The 25,309-nt window shown below is 43.6% G+C and overlaps 1 protein-coding gene across 1 annotated transcript; it reads right to left on the bottom strand.

Annotated features, from left to right (window-relative positions):
- Window positions 1–7,454: 7,454 nt before the first annotated feature.
- LOC126088185 (trypsin alpha-4-like) lies at window positions 7,455–23,930 on the bottom strand. The gene is made up of 2 exons (XM_049906310.1): window positions 23,562–23,930; window positions 7,455–7,983 (listed from the first exon to the last, which is right to left on the bottom strand). Exons 1-2 carry the CDS (start codon window positions 23,928–23,930, stop codon window positions 7,591–7,593), a joined length of 762 nt encoding a protein of 253 aa, XP_049762267.1. The 3' UTR covers window positions 7,455–7,590.
- Window positions 23,931–25,309: the final 1,379 nt, after the last annotated feature.

Raw genomic sequence — 25,309 nt, 5'->3', positions numbered from 1 at the left:
CGACGTTATCGTCTCTGACTTTGTGAACAGGTTCAGGATTGCATGAAAATCTATTTGTCTGTGTCTGTTCGGATTCTAAGTCGCGTGATCTCTGTAAATTACTTAAATTATACTGGCTGTGTGAGTGTGAGATATGTTCGCAACGTGGCGTATGCTGTGACGTGTCAGTGAGTGAAACAATTTTCATTTCTGTCACTTTTTATACGTTCATAAATTTGGCTGATTTGTTGTTCAAATTTCTTATCGACTTCCGTAACCACAGTGTGTGAAACTTCTGCTGACATTAAATTAAACTCGTCGCGTAACTGTGTCGCATTTTCAGAACATTGCTCAGTGACTGCACTAATTTCATCTCTAACTGATTCTGTTGTGGCTGAATGTGTATTATTTAATTCTTGTGCAACAGATCTAATTTCTTCACTACTGTTGGTAGCACAAGTCTTTGTATCCTCACGTAATTGATCTTCAGTATCATGACGTTGCACGGTAACGGCTGTAATCTGTTCACTAAGTTGTTTGTTCTGTTCATTAAGGTTGTCGTGTTTTTCGTTCGTCAGTTTGAAACTTTCATTATATTGTTTGCGCGATTCAGTAGGTTGTTTGAAATGATTATCTAGTATTTCATTCCGCTGTTAAAGACTTTCATGAATTTGTTTGTTCGATTCATTGAGTCGTTAGTAATTGTCGTCTTGTTTTTTATTGTTTTCAATAATTTGCTGTTTGAGAAGGTCTTCTTGTTCTTTCTTCTATTGTAGAAATAATGATATTAATTGATCCAAGGCAGTATTACCTACTCTATTCTCGGTGCTGTGTGGTGGTGTATCTGCTTTTGTCGCGTTTTGTGTAACCAGTTGGTCATTCTCTAATTCTTGAAAAGCTTCGCCACTTGGATGTGTACTGTTATTCACTACACCGGAATTAAATAAATATGACGTATTCTGATTACACTGTTCATTTTCGTCAGAAAAATTTATCTGTTCGCTACGTAAGTTTTGCAAACTGGGTGTGTCAAACTGGGCAGCGTTCATTGTAACAGAACGTGCCACGTCATCAATTGTCATTAAATTAGCAGAGGACACAATTGAATTTGTTTGTTCCTTATTAGCATTAGAATCATTACTAGTGGTCGGTACGCACTGATTGTCTGTATTTGAAGGATTGTCATCGTATTTTTCATTGAGTTGTTTGCACGATACATTTGGTTGTTTAATATGGTTGTCGAGTTTTTCATTCAACTGTTTGGAATTTTCTTTAAGGTTGTCTTGTTTTTCATTAATTTGTTTGGAATTGTTGTTTAGTGTTTCATTCCACTGTCCAAGATTTCCATTACGTTGTTTGTACGATTCATGAATTCGTTCGAGTGTTTCATCAAGTTGTTTGTACTCATTGTCTATTTTTTTTAATGATTTGTTGTAATAATGCCATACCTTTACCCCAGCCAAGATCATCGGTTCTATTCTCTGTACTGTGTAATGGTGTATCTACATTTGTCACGTTTTCTATAACCATTTGGTTATTCTGTGATTCAGAAAAAGGTTTGCCAATAGGATGTGCACTGTTGGTCACTACACCAGAATTAAATAAATCTGACGTATTATGATTACACTGTTCATTTTCGTTAGAAAAATTTGTCTGTTCATTACGTAAATTTTGCAAACCGGGTGTGTCAAGCTGCGCAGCGTTCATTGTAACAGAACGTTCCGCGTCATCAATTGTCGTTAAATTAACAGACGACACAATTGAATATATTTGCTCATCATTAGCATTAAAATCATTACTGGTGGTCGGTAGGCACTCATTGTCTGTAAATGGAGGACTATCATTAAGACACTGAGTGTCGCAAGTATTATCGGTCATACTATTCGAGTCGGCTATTTCACTCATTGTACATCGTGATGTACTGTTAACAGTTTTTCACGACATTTTCTCACAAACCGAAATTAAGCACAAAAATGAAACAAAGACAATGCAAAAATGCAACAAACACAATCACAAGAAAGAGCAACAAGTTGCCGATGATCTGTGAAAGAAAGAGTGACAAATTAGTAAATGCGCTGCGCCATATGCAAATTACATTTAAGTAAATAAGAGCAGATATATTACTACTTCTCAGAAGATTCACAAAGAAATACGATCCTGGCCGGATGTCGCCATGTGCAACTTCCCCACAAGTTTTTTTTAAATTTGAAACCATGAACCAAGTGTAACCTCCCCACATAAATAATAAAAATGTGAACCACGAACCAAATGTAACCTCCGCACAAAAATAATATTTAATTGAGTAACCATGAACCATATGTATAACCTCCGCACAAAAATAATAATTGAATGAATTTTATATATATATTGTAACCTTTGAACGAAATTGGCTCCCATTTATAATCTCTGTGCAGAAATGCATTCACATTTAATGTAACCACAAAAATCAATTCCTAAACGTGGAAATAATAAAAAATTTAGTAACCTGGTAAATTTTATGACGACAGCAACGCTGCGCCTCGGCCCAGTATTCTGAATAAAAAAAAAGAAAAATTCTTACCTCAATAAAAACTGCGAATATACACTCCTGGAAATTGAAATAACAACACCGTGAATTCATTGTCCCAGGAAGGGGAAACTTTATAGACACATTCCTGGGGTCAGATACATCACATGATCACACTGACAGAACCACAGGCACTTAGACACAGGCAACAGAGCATGCACAATGTCGGCACTAGTATAGTGTATATCCACCTTTCGCAGCAATGCAGGCTGCTATTCTCCCATGGAGACGATCGTAGAGATGCTGGATGTAGTCCTGTGGAACGGCTTGCCATGCCATTTCCACCTGGCGCCTCAGTTGGACCAGCGTTCGTGCTGGACGTGCAGACCGCGTGAGACGACGCTTCATCCAGTCCCAAACATGCTCAATGGGGGACAGATCCGGAGATCTTGCTGGCCAGGGTAGTTGACTTTCACCTTCTAGAGCACGTTGGGTGGCACGGGATACATGGGGACGTGCATTGTCCTGTTGGAACAGCAAGTTGCCTTGCCGGTCTAGGAATGGTAGAACGATGGGTTCGATGACGGTTTGGATGTACCGTGCACTATTCAGTGTCCCCTCGACGATCACCAGTGGTGTACGGCCAGTGTAGGAGATCGCTCCCCACACCATGATGCCGGGTGTTGGCCCTGTGTGCCTCGGTCGTATGCAGTCCTGATTGTGGCGCTCACCTGCACGGCGCCAAACACGCATACGACCATCATTGGCACCAAGGCAGAAGCGACTCTCATCGCTGAAGACGACACGTCTCCATTCGTCCCTCCATTCACGCCTGTCGCGACACCACTGGAGGCGGGCTGCACGATGTTGGGGCGTGAGCGGAAGACGGCCTAACGGTGTGCGGGACCGTAGCCCAGCTTCATGGAGACGGTTGCGAATGGTCCTTGCCGATACCCCAGGAGCAACAGTGTCCCTAATTTGCTGGGAAGTGGCGGTGCGGTCCCCTACGGCACTGCGTAGGATCCTACGGTCTTAGCGTGCATCCGTGCGTCGCTGCGGTCCGGTCCCAGGTCGACGGGCACGTGCACCTTCCGCCGACCGCTGGCGACAACATCGATGTACTGTGGAGTCCACACGCCCCACGTGTTGAGCAATTCGGCGGTACGTCCACCCGGCCTCCCGCATGCCCACTATACGCCCTCGCTCAAAGTCCGTCAACTGCACATACGGTTCACGTCCACGCTGTCGCGGCATGCTACCAGTGTTAAAGACTGCGATGGAGCTCCGTATGCCACGGCAAACTGGCTGACACTGACGGCGGCGGTGCACAAATGCTGCGCAGCTAGCGCCATTCGACGGCCAACACCGCGGTTCCTGGTGTGTCCGCTGTGCCGTGCGTGTGATCATTGCTTGTACAGCCCTCTCGCAGTGTCCGGAGCAAGTATGGTGGGTCTGACACACCGGTGTCAATGTGTTCTTTTTTCCATTTCCAGGAGTGTATATCTGCTCTTATGTAGAACATTTTTGGCACAGCTTCATGCAATGCTGGTGTATATATATATATATATATATATATATATATATATATATATATATATATATATATATATATATATATTAATTGTTGGAAGGAATGATCATGCAATGGAAATTTTCTTTAAATTGAAATGAATGCTTTTCTTTCAAAATTACTTTATATTATAAAAATTATTATTGGGGGCATTTCTTTTTTTTAAACAAATTGACATTTAATATACACTACTAGATATGCGCAAGGCTGCTTCTTTACCTTCTACAATAATACCCATCCTCCAGAGTCCCGACCAGAGCAGACTGCCGACACGGGCAGGCACGCGCCGACTACTGCTGACTAGCACGGACAGAAGACTACTGCCGACTCACGCCGACTAGCGACAAGCAACAACTAACTACATACTACTCTCTGGTCAGAGATTCTGTCATGCCTCGCCCATCGCTGGCAAAGCATACGTCTTACAGAATAGATTCACAAAATGAGTGACTTGATTGTTTCTCATACCGCATACCTTCAGAGATTTTCAGTGAGCTGCAATGCAAGCCAACAGTTTCGTTCAAGAAGTTACACACGCCATAGAAAGTTAAGAAAAAATCACCTAATGTTATCTCTGTAGACATGTAATAGCAGACCTATGAAGAATTTATTGGCCTATAGTTGTGACAGCTGTGTCATGACAGAGTTTTGAGCCTATAATATGCGAGACCCCGAGTCACGGCAAAATGTGTTAAGAATGCTGAATCTCCCTGATTACACCAGCAGGAATTATTAAAGACGAGAGATTTCCAAATAACTGCTTTAAGTTACAAACACGTATTACTACTCGCTCTGTGCTCTGTCTTTCCTGTGATCGACTAACACCTCTGCTGTACAGATCAGGCTGTACGTAAGTGCTGATAAATGAGCCACTGGCTGGATAGCGAGCAACTGAGAGTGAACATACAGTATAAAAAGACACTTCAAAATGGTTCAAATGGCTCTGAGCACTATGGGACTTAACTTCGGACGTCATCAGTCCCCTAGAACTTAGAACTACTTAAACCTAACCAACCTAAGGACATCACACACATCCACGCCCGAGGCTGGATTCGAACCTGCGACGGTAGCGGTCGCGCGATTCCAGACTGTAGCGCCGAGAACCGCTCGGCCACGCCGGCCGGCAAAAAAAACACACTTCGTAAGAACTAAATCCACTTGTTAATAAAGTAGCTTGAAGTCGTATCTCATATGCATTTAATCTAATTGATAGTCCTGAAACACTTTTGAACGCCAAGGCAAGCTGAAGGAACAAAAAAATTAAATGTGAGTAAACTCAATTTATACGATATGTGAAACTGTATACAAGAAGGAGAAAGTGTATGGCACGAAATAGCATAGGTATATAAAATATGAGGATACGTGTCAAAATGGTATATATACAACACATAATGGGCCATTAGAAGAGAATGTGGCTTAAGTAGACGAAACCCAAGCTTTCGAGTGGCCATGTTCGCGTCATTTTCATACGAATGGCTATGTTAGAAGTAACTAAAATAAAATGCATCTTATCAAGAAAAATCATAAATTTGTCTTGACTCAGACGGAAAATGTTTTAATAAACTTCTGTTGGAGCTTAGAAATAACGATTTATCTGAGTCATGGTAATCGGTGATCGACAGTATCATAGGGGTTTACGGTGTCTTTACTTTGGCAAAACTGATTCCATGGCAGAATAAAGCAGCGACCTTACGTATCCAGCGGAGTCATCATTACACTTGCGCATCGTGTAGGTACCTACCAGCTCTAATACAAGACACACATAGCAACTGCACAATTATCAAGCGACGTTACTCGCTTTCCAGACGACTATACTTTACCCAAAACCATTGTAAACCGAAGTGTGTCCAGTTACTTCCTCGGAATACAACAGCGAAAAGCTACGTATACCTTTTCACACTTGAGAGGTATTGCAGTGATACGACGTCGCTGTTCATGTCGAATCACAAATTTACCACTGTAATTTACCTGCCACCTACTCCCAGAAAGCATTGAGAAAAATTAAAGTACAGGGTGATTCAGAAAGAATACCACAACTTTAGGAATTTAAAACTCTGCAACGACAAAAGGCAGAGCTAAGCACTATCTGTCGGCGAATTAAGGGAGCTATAAAGTTTCATTTAGTTGTACATTTGTTCGCTTGAGGTGCTGTTGACTAGGCGTCAGTGTCAGTTGATGCTAAAATGGCGACCGCTCAACAGAAAGCTTTTAGTGTTATTGAGTACGGCAGAAGTGAATCGACGACAGTTGTTCAGCGTGCATTTCGAACCCAGTATGGTGTTAAACCTCCTGATAGGTGGTGTATTAAACGTTGGTATAAACAATTTACAGAGAGTGGGTGTTTGTGCAAAGGGAAAAGTTCTGGACGGCCGAGAACGAGTGATGAAAATGTAGCACGCATCCAGCAAGCATTTGTTCGCAGCCCAGGAAAATCGACTCGCAGAGCTAGCAGAGAGCTGCAAATTCCACAGTCAACTGTATGGAGAGTCCTACGAAAAAGGTTAGTTATGAAACCTTATCGTCTGAAATTGGTTCAAGCACTGTCTGCAGCTGATAAGATTAAAAGAATCGATTTATGTGATTTTATCCTTGCTCAAATGGAAACAGATGAATCTTTTGTTTCAAAGATTGTGTTTAGTGATGAAGCAACTTTCCACACTAACGGGAAAGTCAACCGTCACAATGTCTGTATATGGGGCACTGAGAATCCGCGGGAAACAACTCAATATGAACGTGACTCGCCTAAGGTGAACGTTTTCTGTGTCATTTCAGCCAATAAATTTTTTAGTCCCTTTTTCTTCGAAGGTGCTACTGTAACTGGACTACAGTATCTGGAGATGTTAGAGAATTGGCTGTTCCCTCAGCTCGAACAAGAAGCACAACAATTCATATTTCAGCAGGATGGAGCGCCACCACATTGGCACTTATCTGTCCGTAACTACCTGAACGTCAACTACCCGAGGCGATGGATCGGCCGCTAGGCAGCCCGTGACAGAGCACTTCATCACTGGCCTCCAAGAAGCCCTGATCTTACCCCCTGCGATTTTTTCTTATGGGGGTATGTTAACGATATGGTTTTTCGGCCACCTCTCCCAGCCACCATTGATGATTTGAAACGAGAAATAACAGCAGCTATCCACACTGTTACGCCTGATATGCTACAGAGAGTGTGGAACGAGTTGGAGTATCGGGTTGATATTGCTCGAGTGTCTGGAGGGGGCCATATTGAACATCTCTGAACTTGTTTTTGAGTGAAAAGAAAACCTTTTTAAATACTCTTTGTAATGATGTATAACAGAAGGTTATATTATGTTTCATTCATTAAATACACATTTTTAAAGTTGTGGTATTCTTTTTGAATCACCCTGTACTTTCCAAGTTAAAGATAATATCCTTTATTTGATGCTAGTAATGCTTGACATAGACCGTAAAGGCGTATTTGAAACAAGACTGAAATTTGAGAACCTCTGAGTGTATATGGCAACTGATTATTTTGCAACCTGTTCATTAACTTATATAGAATGAGAGAACTTGATCAGACGCCAGCGGCAGCCGTGATCCAGGACCGGAGGTTGCCGACGTTAGCGTAGACGGCGCCGTCGGACTCGCACTGTTGCCTCCCCCACGAGACGATGCCGACCTGAGTGCTGCCACTGACGAGCGGACCGCCGGAGTCGCCGTAGCAGGTGCTCTTGCCGGCCTCGCCGGCGCAGATCATGCGGTCGGTGACGCCAAACCTGGCCACGCAGCTGGCGCGGTCGATGACAGTGATGTCGACCTTCATCATCGTGGGCGGCGCCGGCGGCCCCGTAGAGGCAGTGCCGCCCCAGCCAGTGATGGTGACTGCGAGCCCGCCTGGTGGGTCGTAGCCTTGGGCAGGGAGACCCACGATCTGTATGTTGCCACCGATGGGCAGAGGAGTGGCTGCCTGCAGCGTACCAAAGAGTTCGTTAATTTCTGAATATGTGCGTAGAGGACATAGTGTAACACAATGAGCCAGTTAACAAATCAATATGGACGTACAAACAACTTTTAATGAAACTTTGAAGACACTTTAGATTCTAATATGACTGATTAAAGATTAAACAAGCTGCAAATAGTCACGATTAAAGATTAAACAAACTGCAAATAGTCACTCTTTTCGATCGATGATTTATTTCGTCGTAACTAGTTCAGTGTTGCGTCTAATGTCAGTTGGGAGTGATGATTTATTTTACAAAATTAAAATTTTTAGAGTTGCGTGCCTCAGTAGGTAAAAACAGAGCCTCTACAGGATCCCTTTTTTTGTATTTCTCTCTGGCCGACTTAAAACCTCTTTTTCTCACGAACGCGTCATCTAGTAAAGTTTTAATTTGTGTTGGAAACTGATGTCTGTGGCCCACTGGCGTTGTAAAAATTGAATCTTCAAATCAATGGAAACAAAAAATACACCATTTACAACACATATTTTGACACTCGCAAACTCACTCATGAAAATCATTAGAGTACGTCCCGTCGGCCTATAATCATGAAATCTAGAAAAAAAAGAAGAATTCACTGTACAAACGAAGAAAAATATCCGAAAACTGTACATTTGTAAATATACCGATCGGAAAATATATTTCTGCTCAATTCCAGTCTGATTCTCTGTCTGTTAGTCCGTCTGTTACGTCCCCTTTCTCTTACGAATTGGAGGGTGTATCAAGTTGAATTTTATGTCATGACTAGAGCCTACAGTCTCTTGGCAACGAATAAAAATATCAGAAAACTGTGAATTTATAACCATACCGCTCGGAAAAAAATTTCTGGTCAATTCAAGTCTGACTCTCTGTCTGTTAGTCTCTCTGTAAGGTAATTTCTGATGCCAAATCAAAAAATTTGGCAAGAAACAAGGTTTCACAATACAACTAGAGGACAACGCCTAAAACTGTACATTTGTACCTATAACACGAGAGAAATGAGTGTTTGTCATTTCTTACGTGTCTCCATCTGTTCCTCATTCTGTTAACACTCCTTTTTATCAGGAAAAAGTAGACGGGTCAAGTTGTAATTTATGCCACATACTGAGGTCTACGGTCTCTTGGGGGTATAATAGAATTAAGCTTCTAAGTCAGGACAATCAAAAGCTGGAAGCATTTAAGTCACATATTTTGATACTCGCAAGATCACTCATTCAAACCTGTTGGGTACTTACCATTGGCCTAGAATCTTGAAATTTGGCGATAAGCAAGGTTTCAATGTACAAGTAAAGGAAAAAAATCCGAGAACTGTACATTTTCTATTTGTTTTTTGACTTCAAATTTGAAAGTAAAGATTCATTAGTTCTGCACTCCTTGTCTGATGTTTGGCTTTTATCTTGGCGAACCAGTCAGCCTCAATTCAGAGGGGCTGCACAGTGTAACAATGGTCGCCTGCTTCCTGCGTGATTGTATGACACATATAATTGAGTTAAAATATTATTGAAAATCTTCGAATGTGAGGGACTGAGACCTTTCCGATATCAATGTCGATAACATGCAGAAATAGTCGAGACCCTCGTTTCCCACAATGAATGAACTATCTACATACATAATTAAGATTGTACCGAATCGTCAGTGCGCTAGTCCAGTTAGCCCCTGTCTGGTATCTGCGTCTGTGACATGGAGATTACAAATTTTCAGCATGCTCCATATCAATAATAAAAGCGCTACCATAATACGCAACTGTAACTCTGAAACAAACTCTGTATGACACATTAGCTTCATAAACACTGCTTTGTCCAAGACAATGATGGCCAAGGTTCCAAACAGATCTCTGACTCTGAACGAAAATACAACATTTGGGAGAAAAATAATGTGTGTTATTTATCAAAGCAGGTGAAGATTTTTTTTCCATAACAGTAAAAAACAAACACGGAACTACTGTGATAGCTTAGTTGTTCAATAACAGTAAGAAATATACTTGGAATACATATGGCCACTACTGATCTAATTACATGTTAAACAGCACTTTGGCATGAGAATAGTTCGACCAAGTGATTTAGCACCGTTTTCACCACACTGGAGTCGCATTCGGGAGGCCGACGGTTCAAACTCGCTTCCGGCCATCTTGTTTAGGGTTTCCGTGGTTTCCCTAAATCGCTTCAGGTAAATGCCGGGATGGTTCCTTCGAAAGAGCACGGTGGACTTCCTTCCTCATCCTTCCCTAATCCGATGGGGGCCGATGACCTCGCTGTTTGTTCCCCTCCCCCGAATCAACCAGATCGATATTAGCACCACAGTTAAAGCGACAAGTAACACAAGTCAAACTGTAACCATTTATCTCGTATGTTGCCAGTTATAGATAATCATCCAACAAACCTGTAGCAAGTTACCCTCTACGTCACCAGTTACAGGTAAGCATGAAACGAAATTGTAACAAATTACATAATGCATCACTGATTACAGATAAGTGTTAAATTAAATTGTAACGAATAGCTCTCCAATACGTTTCCATGCAGGTGACGTGGAGCAGATTGTTACAACATAACAAACAATGACAGACGTCCCAATAAATGTCACACGGTAGAGAATTGTATCAAGTTGCCCCACACACTACCATGTTTAGCACACGAGGCAAATTGCTATACCATAGCCAACTGTAACAAACTGCTTCCCATCTGTCGCCGAGAAGCGAACTTAGGGCATATTGTTGCTCTGTTACATATTTCACCGTCCCTAATGCAATCACTGATAGCTAATATTTTGTTTCTAATGACTGAGTTAGGGCTTCTAGACATAGGAACACCGAAAAATTTCTTAACTGATAAGGCATGAGCATAGATTTATTGTAGATCCTTCGAAATGATACTCATTCAGCGTCGAATCGGAATACAACATAGCTCTCACATATTATTACATACGGATACCAATATCGTTGTGTCAAAATTGGCGTATTGGAGAAATTCCGTCGAAAACCACATTTGCCCTCGCAACATATTCCTTAAGAGCACCAGCAGTGTAATCGACCACATATGTGGTGGAGCACCTCTGTTCACGTGTGTTAGTTACAGAATAAAAAGCAAGTCACATCAACAGCTGGTCAGACTTGGTATAATCCACCAATCACTGGACAACTTGAATTGCAACCACGCCAGAGTTCGGATTGATTCATTTGCATTACACACATTCCTCTCTCTGCTCAGTTTACTTTGTTTATTTTAAGTAGAAAGTGTACAACCTTTCCACGTACTGCAGACAGTTTCGCACTAAGCAACACACAAAAAAATCATTTCTTGTGGGCACAAGATGTATATTTCTTGTTTTACAACAGAAACTAGCATTTTTTTCTTAAGGGATGATGGGAGCGCGCATGGGCGTCTACAGAAATGTAGCTAGAGTGGGCAAGGATCTAAAATTGCCATATTTTATGTCCTACAGTCTCAGAAATTATTATTGATTATTAACAAAAAACAGCAAAAATTGAACTAATTAATACTCCTCAAAGGGAAGGAACAGGAAGAAACTTTAAAAATGCTTATTAAAGTTATGGCGCCAATAAAACTGGTTATAAAGCTGCATACCTCATCATGTTAATCAATGTATGACATTATTTGCATACCTACCATTTTTTTAAAGTTGACAGGCGTTACTAAGGATATGATAAAACTTGTTTTCAGAGTCATATTTTTTGTTGTTATTAGATTAAAGTTTAGCCTGGGTCAGCATTGAACGATATTAATGTAGGGGAACCTCACAAAGTAATCACGAATCACCCAGTACAATTAAATCTTGATAGTCTGGAATTAAAACAAGGGGAGCCACGCCCCCCTACCTATCCCCTCCCCACAGTATTACATGTGATTGCAAAGCCATGCCAATTGGACAGCTGAATTAGCAATTCTAAGGCAGCAATTCGAGCCCTGTTGCACCCAATTCAGTTTGAAGTATCATTTCTTCATTTACTGAAGTGGAGATCCTTTCGACATCGATTTTTCTCACTATGTTCCTCACCACTAGTCCAAAAAACTGGTATTTTCTCACTTGGGCCCACAGATGAAGTGTAGTGTGATCACATTTCTTAGAACTTGCAATACTCCTTGTGCAGTTATAAAACTGAATGTTCTATCAGAAAGCCGTGTCAGTTCTATTTCAACCCCCTACAAATTGAGACTACTGTTTAGATTGAGCTGTGAAGCAGGAGGGCAGAGAATCGTTGTGGATAATGTGTATGGAAGCTGCGTACATATAATTGGCCCAGTTTATTTTAGGCTGGAAACAGGTGGAGGAAATGGTGCAGCGCTATTTTAGAATGGTTCCTTCGTAGAGCTCGATTGTGACTTCATGAGGGAGAGAAAGAGGATAATCATGGGTCTATATTTTCGTAATATTTTAGAGATCTCCACATCTTTCTTGAATATACCTCCTAGTATCGTGTAGGATATCCTTTTACCCTGCATACTGCAATAACCCGATGCGGCATGGATGCAGCATTCGCTGGAGGTTCCTTGCAGAGATATTGAGCCATGCTGCCTCTATAACCGTCCATAACTGTGGAAGTATTGACGATGCAACATATTGTCCATGAACCGACCTCTCGATTATGTCCCATAAATGCTCTATGGCATTCATGTCGGGTGATCTGGGTGGCCAAATCATTCTTCAAACTAATCGATGAAAACTATGGCCTGGTGATGTGTGGTTCATCGTTATCCATAAAAAATCCATCGTTGAATGGCTGAAAAAGATCTCAAAGTGGTCAAACATGGCCATTTACATAGGTCCAGTGGGACATGAGAACCCAATCCATTCCGTGTAAATACAGCCCATACTACTATAGACGCACCACTAACTTGTACAATGACTTTAGACAGCTTGGCTCCATGGCTATGAGGGGTCTGCGTCACACTCGAACCTTATCAGATCTTGCCAACTCAGATCGGAACTCTTCTGACCAAGCCACGGTTCTGGAGTTGTCTAGCGTCCATCCGATATAGTCACGAGTGCAGGAGAGGCACTGCAGGTGATGTCGTGCTTTTAGCAAAGGCACTTGTTTTAATCGTCTGCTGCCATACCCCGTTAATGCCAAATTTCGCACTGTGCCTAACGGATACGTTCGCGGTATGTGCCACATAAATTTCCGTGGTTAGTCCACACAGTACTGCTTGTTTGTTAGCCCTCATAACTCTACGCAAACGACGCTGCTCTGCTCTCAGTCTTTAAGTAAAGGCCGTCGGCTACAGCGTTATCCTTGGTGAGTGGTATTGTCTGAAATGTGGTATTCTCGACCTACTCTTGATACTGTGGGTTTCAGAATATTTAACTCCATAATGATTTTCGAAGTGAAATGTCCCTCGCGTCTAGCTCCAACTGCCATTCCGCGTTCAAGGTTCGTTAATTGCCGTCGTCCGGCCATAATACCGTCCGAAACCTTTTCATATGCATCAATTGGTTACAAATGACAGCTGTGCCAATGCACTGCTTTTTTTACTTTGTGTACGCGATAATACCGCCGTCTGCAGAAGTGCATATCGTTACCCTATGGCTTTTGTTACCTCAGTGTATGTTATCGTTTGGTAAAACCTGACACAACGCAATGAAAGGTCTCCAGCATGCCAAAAATCATATACTACATACTCCATTATGGAAGGAATAAGTACTTTACCCGCCAGGATATTTTTTTCCCCCAAATTTATGAAACCTACATAACCCACTTTCTTACACTTTTGAGTGGGTGTATTACTACTATCTATCTCTGTTATTAGTACTACAGAAGTGGTTATTAATGCATGCACACTATTTGTTCTGCAACATTGTGCTCTATATGAATGATCGGCCTCTTAGCCTCTCTGTAATCTAGCCAGAGAGTTGCCCGTCCCTAACCGCGTGGAGGCGGGCCGCTACTACTAGAAGAAACCACTCCATTTATACCTCTCTTTTATTCCCCCCACCACCATGCTGATCTAACTACAACTACTAGCTACTACAATTCAAAGACTTAGACAAACGTAATATTTACATATTTACAATTGCGCATTAGATCTGAGGCGCATTTACTCTCTCCCAAGGTAGGCTCGCTGGGCCTCCCTTGAGATTTTATTTACCAATTTTGCGAAATTGCTGAACAATTCGCTTTCTGTCAATATTTCGTTAATATTTCTTGTTTGCAGAAGCTGTCTCTCCACTGAGACAGCCTGTTCGTATATCGGGCACTCAAACACTGTGTGTTCTGGCGATCCTTCGCGGGCACCACAGTCACACTCCGGTGTTGGCCTTTTCCCTATTTTATGCAGGTACGTGGGATAGGGACCATGTCCTGTGAGGAAGTGAACTAGACCCTGTGAGAGCTTCATTATCTTGTTCTTTAGTCTTCCCCTCACTGTGGGTAGAAACCCGTGGACTCTACGGCCTGTATTGGACCCATCCCATTCGTCCTGCCAAATGTCAAGCACTTTTCCACGGATGGCTTTGACGCTTACCAGAGGAATGCCCATTATGTTTTGCACCATATCAATGTTCTGTTTGCGCAGCCAGTAGAAGGCTGCGTACTGCCTTATTATTAGGTCTAGTGGACATAGACCCTATAATTACCAACAGTGCATCTGTTGGACTTGTGTTGAATGCTCCAATGCATCTCAACAGAACGTTCCTCTGTATTCGCCTGACAGCAGCGGCCGGCCGCACCAGAGCTAACCTGTGGGCCCACACACTGGATGCGTGACCTACTATTGGTGCCAATATACTGTTGTTAGATGTTTATTGCTTTTGACGGCAAATGAAATCTTCTTTGTCCAATTGATATTATCTTATTGAACAGAGTTAAGGACTTTGTCGTTATTTGCTCAATATGCGGAATGAAACTCCAATTCTCATCTAGGTATACCCCTAAGTAAAGGGCATATCTCTGTCGCGACACTGCCTGGCCATTTATTCTGACTGTTGGGTCCCTATTCAACTTGCCTTTTAAGTGCATGTATTGCGATTTTTGTGGTGCAATAGACATTTTAGTCTTCTCACACCAATCTGTTAACAGACCAATAGCCAGTCGTGATCGGTCTTCGATCACAATGCGAGTGTCACCTTCCACTAGAATTACGAGATCATCCGCATAAGCAACGACGCCCAGAACTGCAGTCTCTCCCTGTAGGACGTTCAACAATGACTCCATGTTGATATCCCAGAAGATAGGACCACACACCGATCCCTGGGGACAACCACGGGATACTCTCTTAGTTACGACGGCTCCAGGAGCCGTTGTTTTAGCGGTTCTTCCATCACAGTAGGCCTCCAGACAGCCATATAGCAGCCGCGGGCACCCAATCTCTCTTAGGCGAGAGAAGAGTGCCGGCCACCACAGGCTATCGAAGGCCCCTGAAATGTCTATCATTATACCCAGAACATACTTCGATGTAGCTGAGTGGAGAATCCGGCAAACCTCATTGATCACATCCTGAGTGGAGCGACCCTTTCGGAATCCGAACTGCGTATCACTCATGCCGTGCAGAATTCGGTGACTCAGGAGTCGGTCAGCCAGCAACTTCTCAAATGCTTTGCCCATTACATCCAGAAGACAGATAGGCCGATAGGATTTCGGCATCGTTGGATCTTTGTCAGGGCCTTTCCTGATAGTTACAACTTCAGCAGTTTTCCACCTCTGTGGATAATAGCCCATCTGTAAACAGATGTTGTAAATACGACTTAATGCCGGGGCGACCAATTGTGCGAGTCCCTGTAAGATCTCCACAGGGATCCCATCAGGACCAGGCGCCTTCTTCCTTGCAAAGGTGTAGATGGTTGCTTTCACCTCCTCTGCAGAGAAAAGGCACACGTTCGTATCGTTAAGATACGGAGTCGAGAGCGCCTGACGTATTTCCCGCTGCTCGTGTGAGTCCTGGTCCTCGATATCATCTGGCAGTAATGTGTCCAACAGCAGTCTTGCTGTTTCTTCCCAATTCTTTGTCGTGTCACCACCCCCAGCACGTAGTGTAGACAACATCATGGGCGATCTAATTTTTTCTCGAACGATTTTGTAAGGAACTCCCCAAGGGTCTGTTCCTAGCTGATCGTTCACAAATCTTTCCCAAAATTGGCGCCTTGTAATATCTAACTGATCCTTGTATCTCTGCTTCATACGACGATAAATACGCAGGTGGTATTGTCGTTCGTCGTGGGCAAAGCTCCTTTGATAGTTGCTTCGCGCCCTTCTGACCGACCGTTTAAGCACAGTCAATTCAGGGGTCCATTGGGTGGACTCCCTGCAGATGTATCTCGGTATTCGAGGTATAGCCAGTGTGATAGCTGTTTGCACGGAGCTTACAAGCTCCTCCACAGCTTCATCAATATTACCTATGTCCTCCCCGAACTCTGGAGGACTGAACACCTGCACGAGTCGGTCCCAGTCTGTCCGAGCATAATTGAACCGTTCCACCCACTCACCTGGCACATCTGCGATGGTTGTCGCTATTTGAAACGTTATACTGTTATGATCACTGACAGTTAGGTGTTCTCTTACTTGCCAGTTATGGACGTGGGGTGCTGCCCTCTCACTTGCTAGTGTGACATCAATATTTGATGTTGCATCGGTGGGTACCCAGGCAAGTTTAGCACATGCATGTGCGTTTCCATTATCAAATCAACAAGCTCCGCACCCCTACCGTCCTGTAAATCGCTGTGCCAGAGCGGGGATTTAGCATTGGCATCCAGAGCTACAATTATAGCCTGCCCAGCTAAAACTCTTAGTATCCAATGCAACTGATCAAGATAAATCTTGATGTCATGTCTGAATTGGCAGTAGACGTTAACAACGTACATACTATAAGACAACAAATTGAGTTGTACAACCGTAATATGCTCGGTACAGAGTTGACTTAATATCGTAGTTTTTATAGTTTTGTTCAATACTATAATTGCACTAATGGGGTTCCCACCCGAGGAAACCACTTGTGCTGTTGCAGGAAAGCCAGGGACTCGACCCGAACAGGAGATAGGTTCTTGTATCAGAAGAACATCTATTTGTTCTTGTTCCGCTAGTTTCCTTAGCTCATGCGCAACCATCTGGCTGCGCATTGCGTTTACTTGTACCATTTTAAACATCTCCGTAATCTGTTCTTTGTATGAGTCTTTCTAAGAACATCTTGTGGGTTGGACAATCTTTAGGTCCACCACACTTACGGCCCCGTTTCTTGCATGGTACACATGTCGCTGCTTTGTCCTTATTAGGACAATCTTTCTTAATATGTCCAGACAGGCCACAGTGGGCACATATGATATTCGGTTCTGTACAATACTTATTAGTATGGTTTATGTCCTGGCATTTTGTACAACGTGGTACTGCCAGGTAATCCTTAATGTTCAGTGCTGAGTAGCCCACGTACAACCGACCACCTCGCGTTAATACTTTCCATAAGTTCTGTGAAACTTCCACAACACGATGTACAGTCAGCTTTCCTCGAGGCCCTACTTTGAAACGTAGCTTGAACTCTTCGTCAAACTCGTTTCTAGTCATTAACACATCAAAATTTTGCGTGTATATCGCATCAACTAGGCTGTCCGCTGACATAAATGTAGGTACGTCATACAGACACATGAGTGGGCAACGCTTTCGTGGAGGTTCACACCTAACTTTCTCACTTAATTGTTGGTTGCCTAAGATCTTTTGGCTGTCTTCTTGCGAGGCCGTCTCGACTATCAGCACATTCTTTGAGGTACGGACACTGTTGATCCTGATTTTATCTTTCTTTGGATCAACACACTTTTCGAAAGCTGACTTAGCAGCTTTGATGTCTTCGCCTGGTTTAGGTTTTATAAAGACCGTGGGTGTTACTTTTTTCATGTTCTCTTGAATTGTCTCTTTAGCTGTCGGTGCCTTGGCCACTGGGGCTCTCGCAACCGCAGCATACGTCCGAGTAGGCTGACTTCTAATCCTTTTATTTTCTTTTTCTAGTTCCGATATCCTCCCTTCTAACTGGGAGTGAACAATTGCCCAATTAGCAACAAAGTCTCTTATCTGGTTTATGGCACCGTTGCTAATCTTTCCGTTTTTGACACTCGAGTCCAGCAATTTCAAAAATTTAGTGTCGCTCAGCAACCGTTAGATTCATCTCGATTTCCGTTCCGGAAGCATCTAGCAAATTACCACTCTCTTGATTCTCAGCCATTACCGTATTCAAAGAGAGTGAAAGATAGAGGCCCGTCTCTTGCCCCGGACCGGCCTCTCTGGCATGGGGGGAGGCTATATGCAGCTCGCTCACCAGTCCCGCCCCTTGACCAAGAGCTGTCAATAACAGAGCTGCCAGGTTTAGCACGCCGTGGGTACAGCGCACTAGTCCTCTTCAACAGCCACACCACCACAGTTTTCACCCGCTCCCTTATCGGCTAATGCCACCCGCATTCTGGGAGAGCGGATTCACTCTCCGTCCTTCGCCCCTTACTAGTCCGGGTTCCCACCAAAGGCCAAGGACCCGGTCCTACTCAGGTGCCGGGCCGGTCCCCCAGACGTTCAGAGGTCTGGACCCATCTAGCCTGACCGGGGACATGTCACCACGCCCCGGCTTGGCAGAGCATGCCCTGGAGCCCAAGACAAGGCGAGTGGCCTTCGCCGACTTGGGGCAGGATCCCACCAGAGCAAATGCAGCCATCTGAACCGGTGTACAAGTTGTTCAGCACACCGTCGTGCCCCTACCCTTCAGTCGCCCGAAGGCTTAACAGCTCCACCTCTAGAAGGCAGGTAAGGGCACTTGAGAAGGAGAGGCTGTTTGAGACGCATCCTTCCCCACACTGCCTATTACCAACCAAGAGCATGCACAGCTTGCAGGCCCATAGTATGAAACAGCCGGAGCCAGGTTTGCCGAGAACGCTAACGCGCTGCTTCCTGGATTCAGGTAGGCGCGCCGACCCCGGATCGATTCCGCCCAGCGGATTAACGACGACGGCCGGTGTGCCGGCCAGCCTGGATGTGGCTTTTAGGAGGTTTTCCGCATCCTCCTAGGTGAATACCCATGCTGGTCCTCACGTCCCGCCTCGGTTACACGACCCGCAGAAATTTAAACCACATTCACACAATTTACACTAGACGCAGACACCTGAGGCACACTAATTCCGTCCCGGTGGTATGGGGTGGCGGCAGGAAGGGCATCCGGCCACCCCTTAAAATTAACCATGCCAGATCCGTAGTTAACCCTGCCGACGCTGCACAACGCGGGATGAAGCCAGTAGTAAAAGAAAGAAATGGAAGGAATAAGTATTCTATTTAAAATTTACATTTAATCCGATAATCAAGAACTAAAGAGTATAAGATCAATATTTTTCAGTTAATATTGTGAGTGACAATACCTGATTATATTACTGATAACCTTGGTGTAGCGCCACTCTCTAGCTGTTAGTAGGATCTTTGGCACCATGCAGTGGTGCCACCTATAATCGATTGCTGTAGAGAGTGCCTGGAACGTCCGGGATTGGCAACCTGTTGTGAACCTACGAACTTGAAGATAGGGAAAGTGCTTCGAAAGTTCCGGCGGCGGTTAAACTGCGGAACTAGGGGTAGTGTGTCGCGCTGTTAGTGATCTGAGTCTTGGCCCCGTAGTCTGCAGCATTTTGTTGGGTTGCATTTGCACCGGAATCCGGATTAGCTCCCAGAACTTCATGAATCGTTGTTATCTCTGATACCTTCGAGTATTATATGAGCGGTGGAACTCACAGCAAGGGAAAATCTATTATGAAGTGATGATACACGAAATTCCAAGGAATATGAAATACAAACGGGACGTTTCTTCCATTGGGTTAAGTAGCTTGTTCGATCTGGGCTGTATTCGAGAGCGCGCCCACTCCGAGACTGGGTACACATGCTGACTGCAGAACGCACAGGTGGCTCGTCTGGTTTGATAGGGGCTCTTACTAACATAGTTAACTTGACTCTGGGTCTTGAGTTCGTGAACCTGCTACTACTGTGCATACTGGGCGTTAATGTTGTATGGCCCAAATATACGAGGTAGTATCTTGATATATGTTTTACCCTGGTGCTTGCTGTATTAAACTGATTCAGTAGCCTCTAAAACAGTGGTAACCAGGCTGTGTGATGAAAAAACGTCAAGTGTTGTATTTTAAGAAATTTCTGATAGCGGTTAGTAATTCGTCCTAGTAAGTTATTCATACCAGATTTCCTTTAGGATTTTAGAAGGTGGTGATAATCGGACGCTATTCACGTTGGTGTGTAAATGCATGAGTCTCGGGACATACCATGTGACTTTCGGGAAAGTTCATCCACACAATTCCGTAGGCTGCAAAAACTGACAAGTGCGAGAGTTATTGCACAATCAGTGTAACAGCTCATGCATCCAAGTTGCTGACAAGAACAAAACACAGAGGAATGGAAAAGAAAATTGACGATATACCAGGTGACGATTAGTTAAGATTTAGAAAATATAAAAGCATGGGAGCCAATTCTGACGTTAATAATGTAAGCAAGACGAAAGAAAAATCAAGACGCATTCATAGGATTTGTCGAGCTGGAGAAAGCGTTCGACAATCTAAAATGGTGCAAGATGTTCGAAATTCCGAGAAAGATAGGGGTAAGCTATAGGGAGAGAGGGGTGATATACAATTTGTACAAGAGCCAAGAGGTAATAGTAAGAGAGGACGACCAAGAACGAAGTGCTCGGATAATAGAGAGTGTTTGAGTGGGAAGTAGTCCTTCGCCCTTTCTATTCAATATGTACATCGAAAAAGCAATGATGGAAATAAAAGACAGGTTCAGTAGTGGAATTAAAATTCTAGGCGAAAGGATCTCAGTCATTCGATTCGCTGATGACATTGCTACCCCGATTGAAAGTGAAGAAGAATTACTTGATCAGCTGAATGGAATGGACAGTCTAATGAGTACAGAATATGGCATGAGAGTAAATCGAAAAAAGACGAAAGTAATGAGAAGTAGCAGAAATGAGAACAGCAAGAAACCTAAAATCTAGATTGATGGTCACGAAGTAGATCAGTTTAAGGAATTTTGCTACTTAGCCAGTAAAATAACCAATGACAAACGGAGCAAAGAGGACATCAAAAGCAGACTAGCAAATGCCAAAAATGGCATTCCTGGCCACGAGGAGCCTACTAGTATGAAACATAGGTCTTAATTTGAGGAAGGAATTCCTGGGAATTTTCGTCCCGTGTACAGCATTGTATGGTAGTAAACAGGGACTGTGAGAAAACCGGAACAGAAAAGGATCGAATCATTTAAGATGTGGTGCTACAGACGAATGATGAAAATTAGGTCGACTGATAAGTTAAGGAATGAGGAGAATCTTCGCAGAATCGGAGAGAAAATGAAATGTAGAAAAAACTGATAAAGAAAGCATTATAGGACATCTGTTAAGACAAGGGTGAATGACTTCCATGATACTAAAGAGAGCTGTAGAGGGTAAAAACTGCAGAGGAAGACAGAGATTTGAATGCATCCAGCAAATAAGTGAGGACGTAGGTTGTAAGTGCCACTCTGGGATGAAAAAGTTGGCACAGGAGAGGAATTCGTGGAGGGTCGCATACAACCAGTCAGAAGACTGATGACTCAAAAAAAGTAATTGGACAGAGCGCAACTTTAAGTAATTTTATTGGTAAGTTATTTTATTGGTATGCTTGTTAAATGTAGACCCTTTATCCGAGAGATTATGCTTTTGGGCTTTGTTAATGTATTCTGAAGAGTTAACTTAGTGTGGTGGCTGGATAATTATATCCGTATCTGAGGCAGGACTGGCAGGATATTAACAGCTACAGGTGCGAGTTACTTGGGCAAGAACTATAGCCTTCTGTCTTGGCGAATGCTAATAGCGTTTGTTTTTCAGTTAACAAGAGTCATTTTCTGATGTTAAACTGAGTGGCTGGTATAGATTTTAAGTATTCAAACATTGTATCCTAAGGATGCACCCTACGACCGCCCCTCCCGTCAAAGTATAAGTCTCAGCCAAATAAAAACGTAACGCCCACGACAATGGGACCATGTAAGAGTTCCATTAAAAAACAAAAACACCATACGCATTGAGACATATATCACAATGGAACACGGGACACGGGTCACGGGACCCACTTTTGCCCTTTCTCGTCTGTCTGAAACTGAGGTCCACCCCTGACTTTCTTCAGGTCGCCAAATATGTTCAAATCACTTGGTGAAAGATCCGAGATGTAGGGACGAAGTTGCAGCGCTTCGTAACTGAATGGCTGAAGCGAAGATGATGTTTGTGGGGCCCCCAATTGTGCAGTCATCAGCACCAGTAGAAATTCCATTTTTTAAACAGTCCAATTTTTACACAGTTCAATCTAGCGACTCTCACGAATGATGGTGATGATGAAATGATGAGGACAACACAAACACTAGGTGATGTTTGTTGGGCCCCCAATTGTGCGATCATCAGCACCAGTAGAGTGTCCCATTTTTTACACAGTCCAATTTTTACACAGTCCAATCTAGCGACTGTCACGAATGATGTTGATGATAAAATGATGAGAACAACACAAACACCCAGTCCCCGAGAAGAAAAAATTCCAAGCCCGGCCGATAATCGAACCCGGGGCAACGGAACCAAGAGGCAGCAACGCTAGCCACTACATCACGAGATGCGGACATAGCTGAAGCGAAGCCTTCGCTTAATTTGCAGTGTGGAGGTAGGCGTTATGGTGCAACAGGATGATTAAATCTCAAGACTTCAACCGATTGACAGTGTGGGGGCACGCGTTATCAAGAAACAGGATAACTGTGTCTGACAGTAACACTGGTAGTTGTGACCTTATGGTTCACTGCAGGTTCTGCAAAGTGTCTTCCTTGTGGTGTGCATTGACTGGGGTCCCACGTTCGAGGGAGTTGACGAGCAGAGCCACTGCAGTCGTAGAAGAAGGTCGTCATTATCTTACCGGGACCTGTTTCAACAGTTTTAGATTTCCGTGGCGTGGGGATGTGGTATGTTGTGATTTTTGGCTTTGCCGTCTGGCCTCTGGCTGTAGAAACGCTGTCATAATGTTTGCACAATAACACCAGCTCCCACACTGCTAATCTAATACAACGAAGGCTACACTTCACCGATTTCGTTGAGAAACATTACTACATCCTCCGTACAGTCAGTATCTGTTAATGGCGGCCTGAAGAAAGACATGTGTGGACATCGCTTCCAGTAGGACGAGGGAGTGAAACAGTGTTGCTGTGAATCCGTCAGGAGATGACCAGATTATACGAGATAGGAACTGATCATCTCTCGTCTCCCAGTGAAATAAGTGTAATAATGCGCATGGTGATTATTTCTGAACGGAATCATTATATGGTCCTGACGTGTCAGGAGCTCGGTTTTCGTTTGACTGCCCCTCATAGCAACCAGTATTAGTCGTTGTGCCATGTACTTATACAAATTGCCTTACTCTATTACAAGGCATAAAAACTTCGTTCCTTAACATTTTTTACTAACTAACAGTATGGGTTCACTTGATAAATGTTACCATGCTGCACTGTAATAACCAGTATCTCTCCCCACTACATTCTGTGGAACAGAGCAGGTACAATAACTGAATCGGGCAGTGCTAGACAGTAGATTGCACTCACCTGCAGTACCGAGATGTCGTAGTCAATCGTGTTGGGGTCGTAGTAGCCATGCAGTGCGCCATACGACACGGCGGACACGACGCCGCCGCTCTCGCGTGTCGTGGTGCCGGCCCTCACACTGTAGGTGGCGATGTTGGCGCCGTAGAGGCAGTGGCCGGCGGTCAGCACCCATTTGCTGCTGATGACGGACGCCCCGCAATAATGGAGGCCGTTGATCTGCATGGAGACCATCCACGGGTAGCTGGCGATGTCGGTGAAGGTGCCGCCGATTATCCGGCCGTCCCCCCTGGCCCTGACCCTGACCGGCCAGGGGGCGGCCAGGCCACAAGACACCAGACACAGGGCCGCGAGGAGGTGGCGCAGCATCATCGCAGCTACTGTGGTCCAGCTTTGCAACACCTTTATATTAATTAGCAGGTGCACTCGATTTGTTATCTCACTTCGTAAACACTAGATAAACTAGTGATATTTTCCACTTGCTTATGTCTGTCAACAACCACTTCAGATTACAGACGTGTCTGAAGATGTAAAGGATAACAGAATAATCAGGTGGCAGGGTTCAAATTAGTCAATATGTGACTAGTCGATGCCCACTGCACTTCACGAATCATAGCCCCACAAATCTATGTCTTCATTCCGTATCAGTGAAAGCTTTTGACATGACATCGAGGACGGGAAGGAACGTTTCTGTTCAAAGTTTCGTGTATATTTATGAAACAAGGGAAAGAGGGCTAACTCATCTAGAATCGACTGAGGGATAGATTAATACAGTAAGTGGAAAGCTTGCACTGTCGTTTACTTTCAGTAGTTAGGGAAATTAGGAAAATACAAATTACGGTTGAAACGTCCCCTTAGATAATTATAAATGACTCTGCTTAAACTGACACACAATATTTTTAGCGCAACGCAATCTGACTTTCAATAATACCTACAAAAAATGGCCCAGACAAACATTAACGTATACCTTTCACAAATCACTTACCTCACAAAAATCTTCGTTACTCGAACTACTGCAATACAGCGAGCGCCAATACTGCCAGCTAAATAAAAGATTCTAACTACTGAAGGCACTAAATACTGATAGGCATAGTTAGAAAATGAAAGATTTTTATAGAGAACAAACAATGTATTTACCTTCATAGGGTTCAAAAGTCATAATATATACGTAGCAGTTCATGACATCCATTCTTACAAATGTACTGTTTCTGATGGACTCACGTCCAGATCATCCGCCCTCAAAAATCCGGCATCTCACTTCCCCACGTCCACCACTGCTGGCGGCTCACCTCCAACTGCGCAACGCTACGCGCTGTTAACAGCCAACCCCCGAACACTACAATAGCGACTATTGCAACAATGCCGACCAGCCTCAGACTGCACACAGCACAGTCAGTGATTTTCATATAGAGCGCTACGTGGCGTTACCAATAAAAAAACCTAAACAGCCTACTTACACGGTGATCTTACACTTATTAACACATACTCACGCTCTTGTCAGCGCAAGTACCGATTGTTTGCTTAACATGTAAGTAAAAAGAAACCGAAAAGGATTAATATAACTGCCCGCCAAAATTTGCGAACAGAGTTGAATGGCGTTATTCGAACAGAAAATTGCTGCTATGAACCAAATGATATGAAAAAATAGCTTTTCAGCGAACTCATAATCTCTAAGCCTTATTTACAAGCTCGATTTCAGTGTGGTATACTACCTGATCAAAGATAAACAGACGCCTTGTTGGGCGGCGGGT

The sequence above is a fragment of the Schistocerca cancellata genome, chromosome 6 (genome assembly GCF_023864275.1).
Source record: "Schistocerca cancellata isolate TAMUIC-IGC-003103 chromosome 6, iqSchCanc2.1, whole genome shotgun sequence".
In the NCBI taxonomy this organism is placed as follows: domain Eukaryota; kingdom Metazoa; phylum Arthropoda; class Insecta; order Orthoptera; family Acrididae; genus Schistocerca; species Schistocerca cancellata.
Note: the sequence above shows the minus strand (reverse complement) of the source record. Positions and strands in the feature narration are given on the sequence as shown.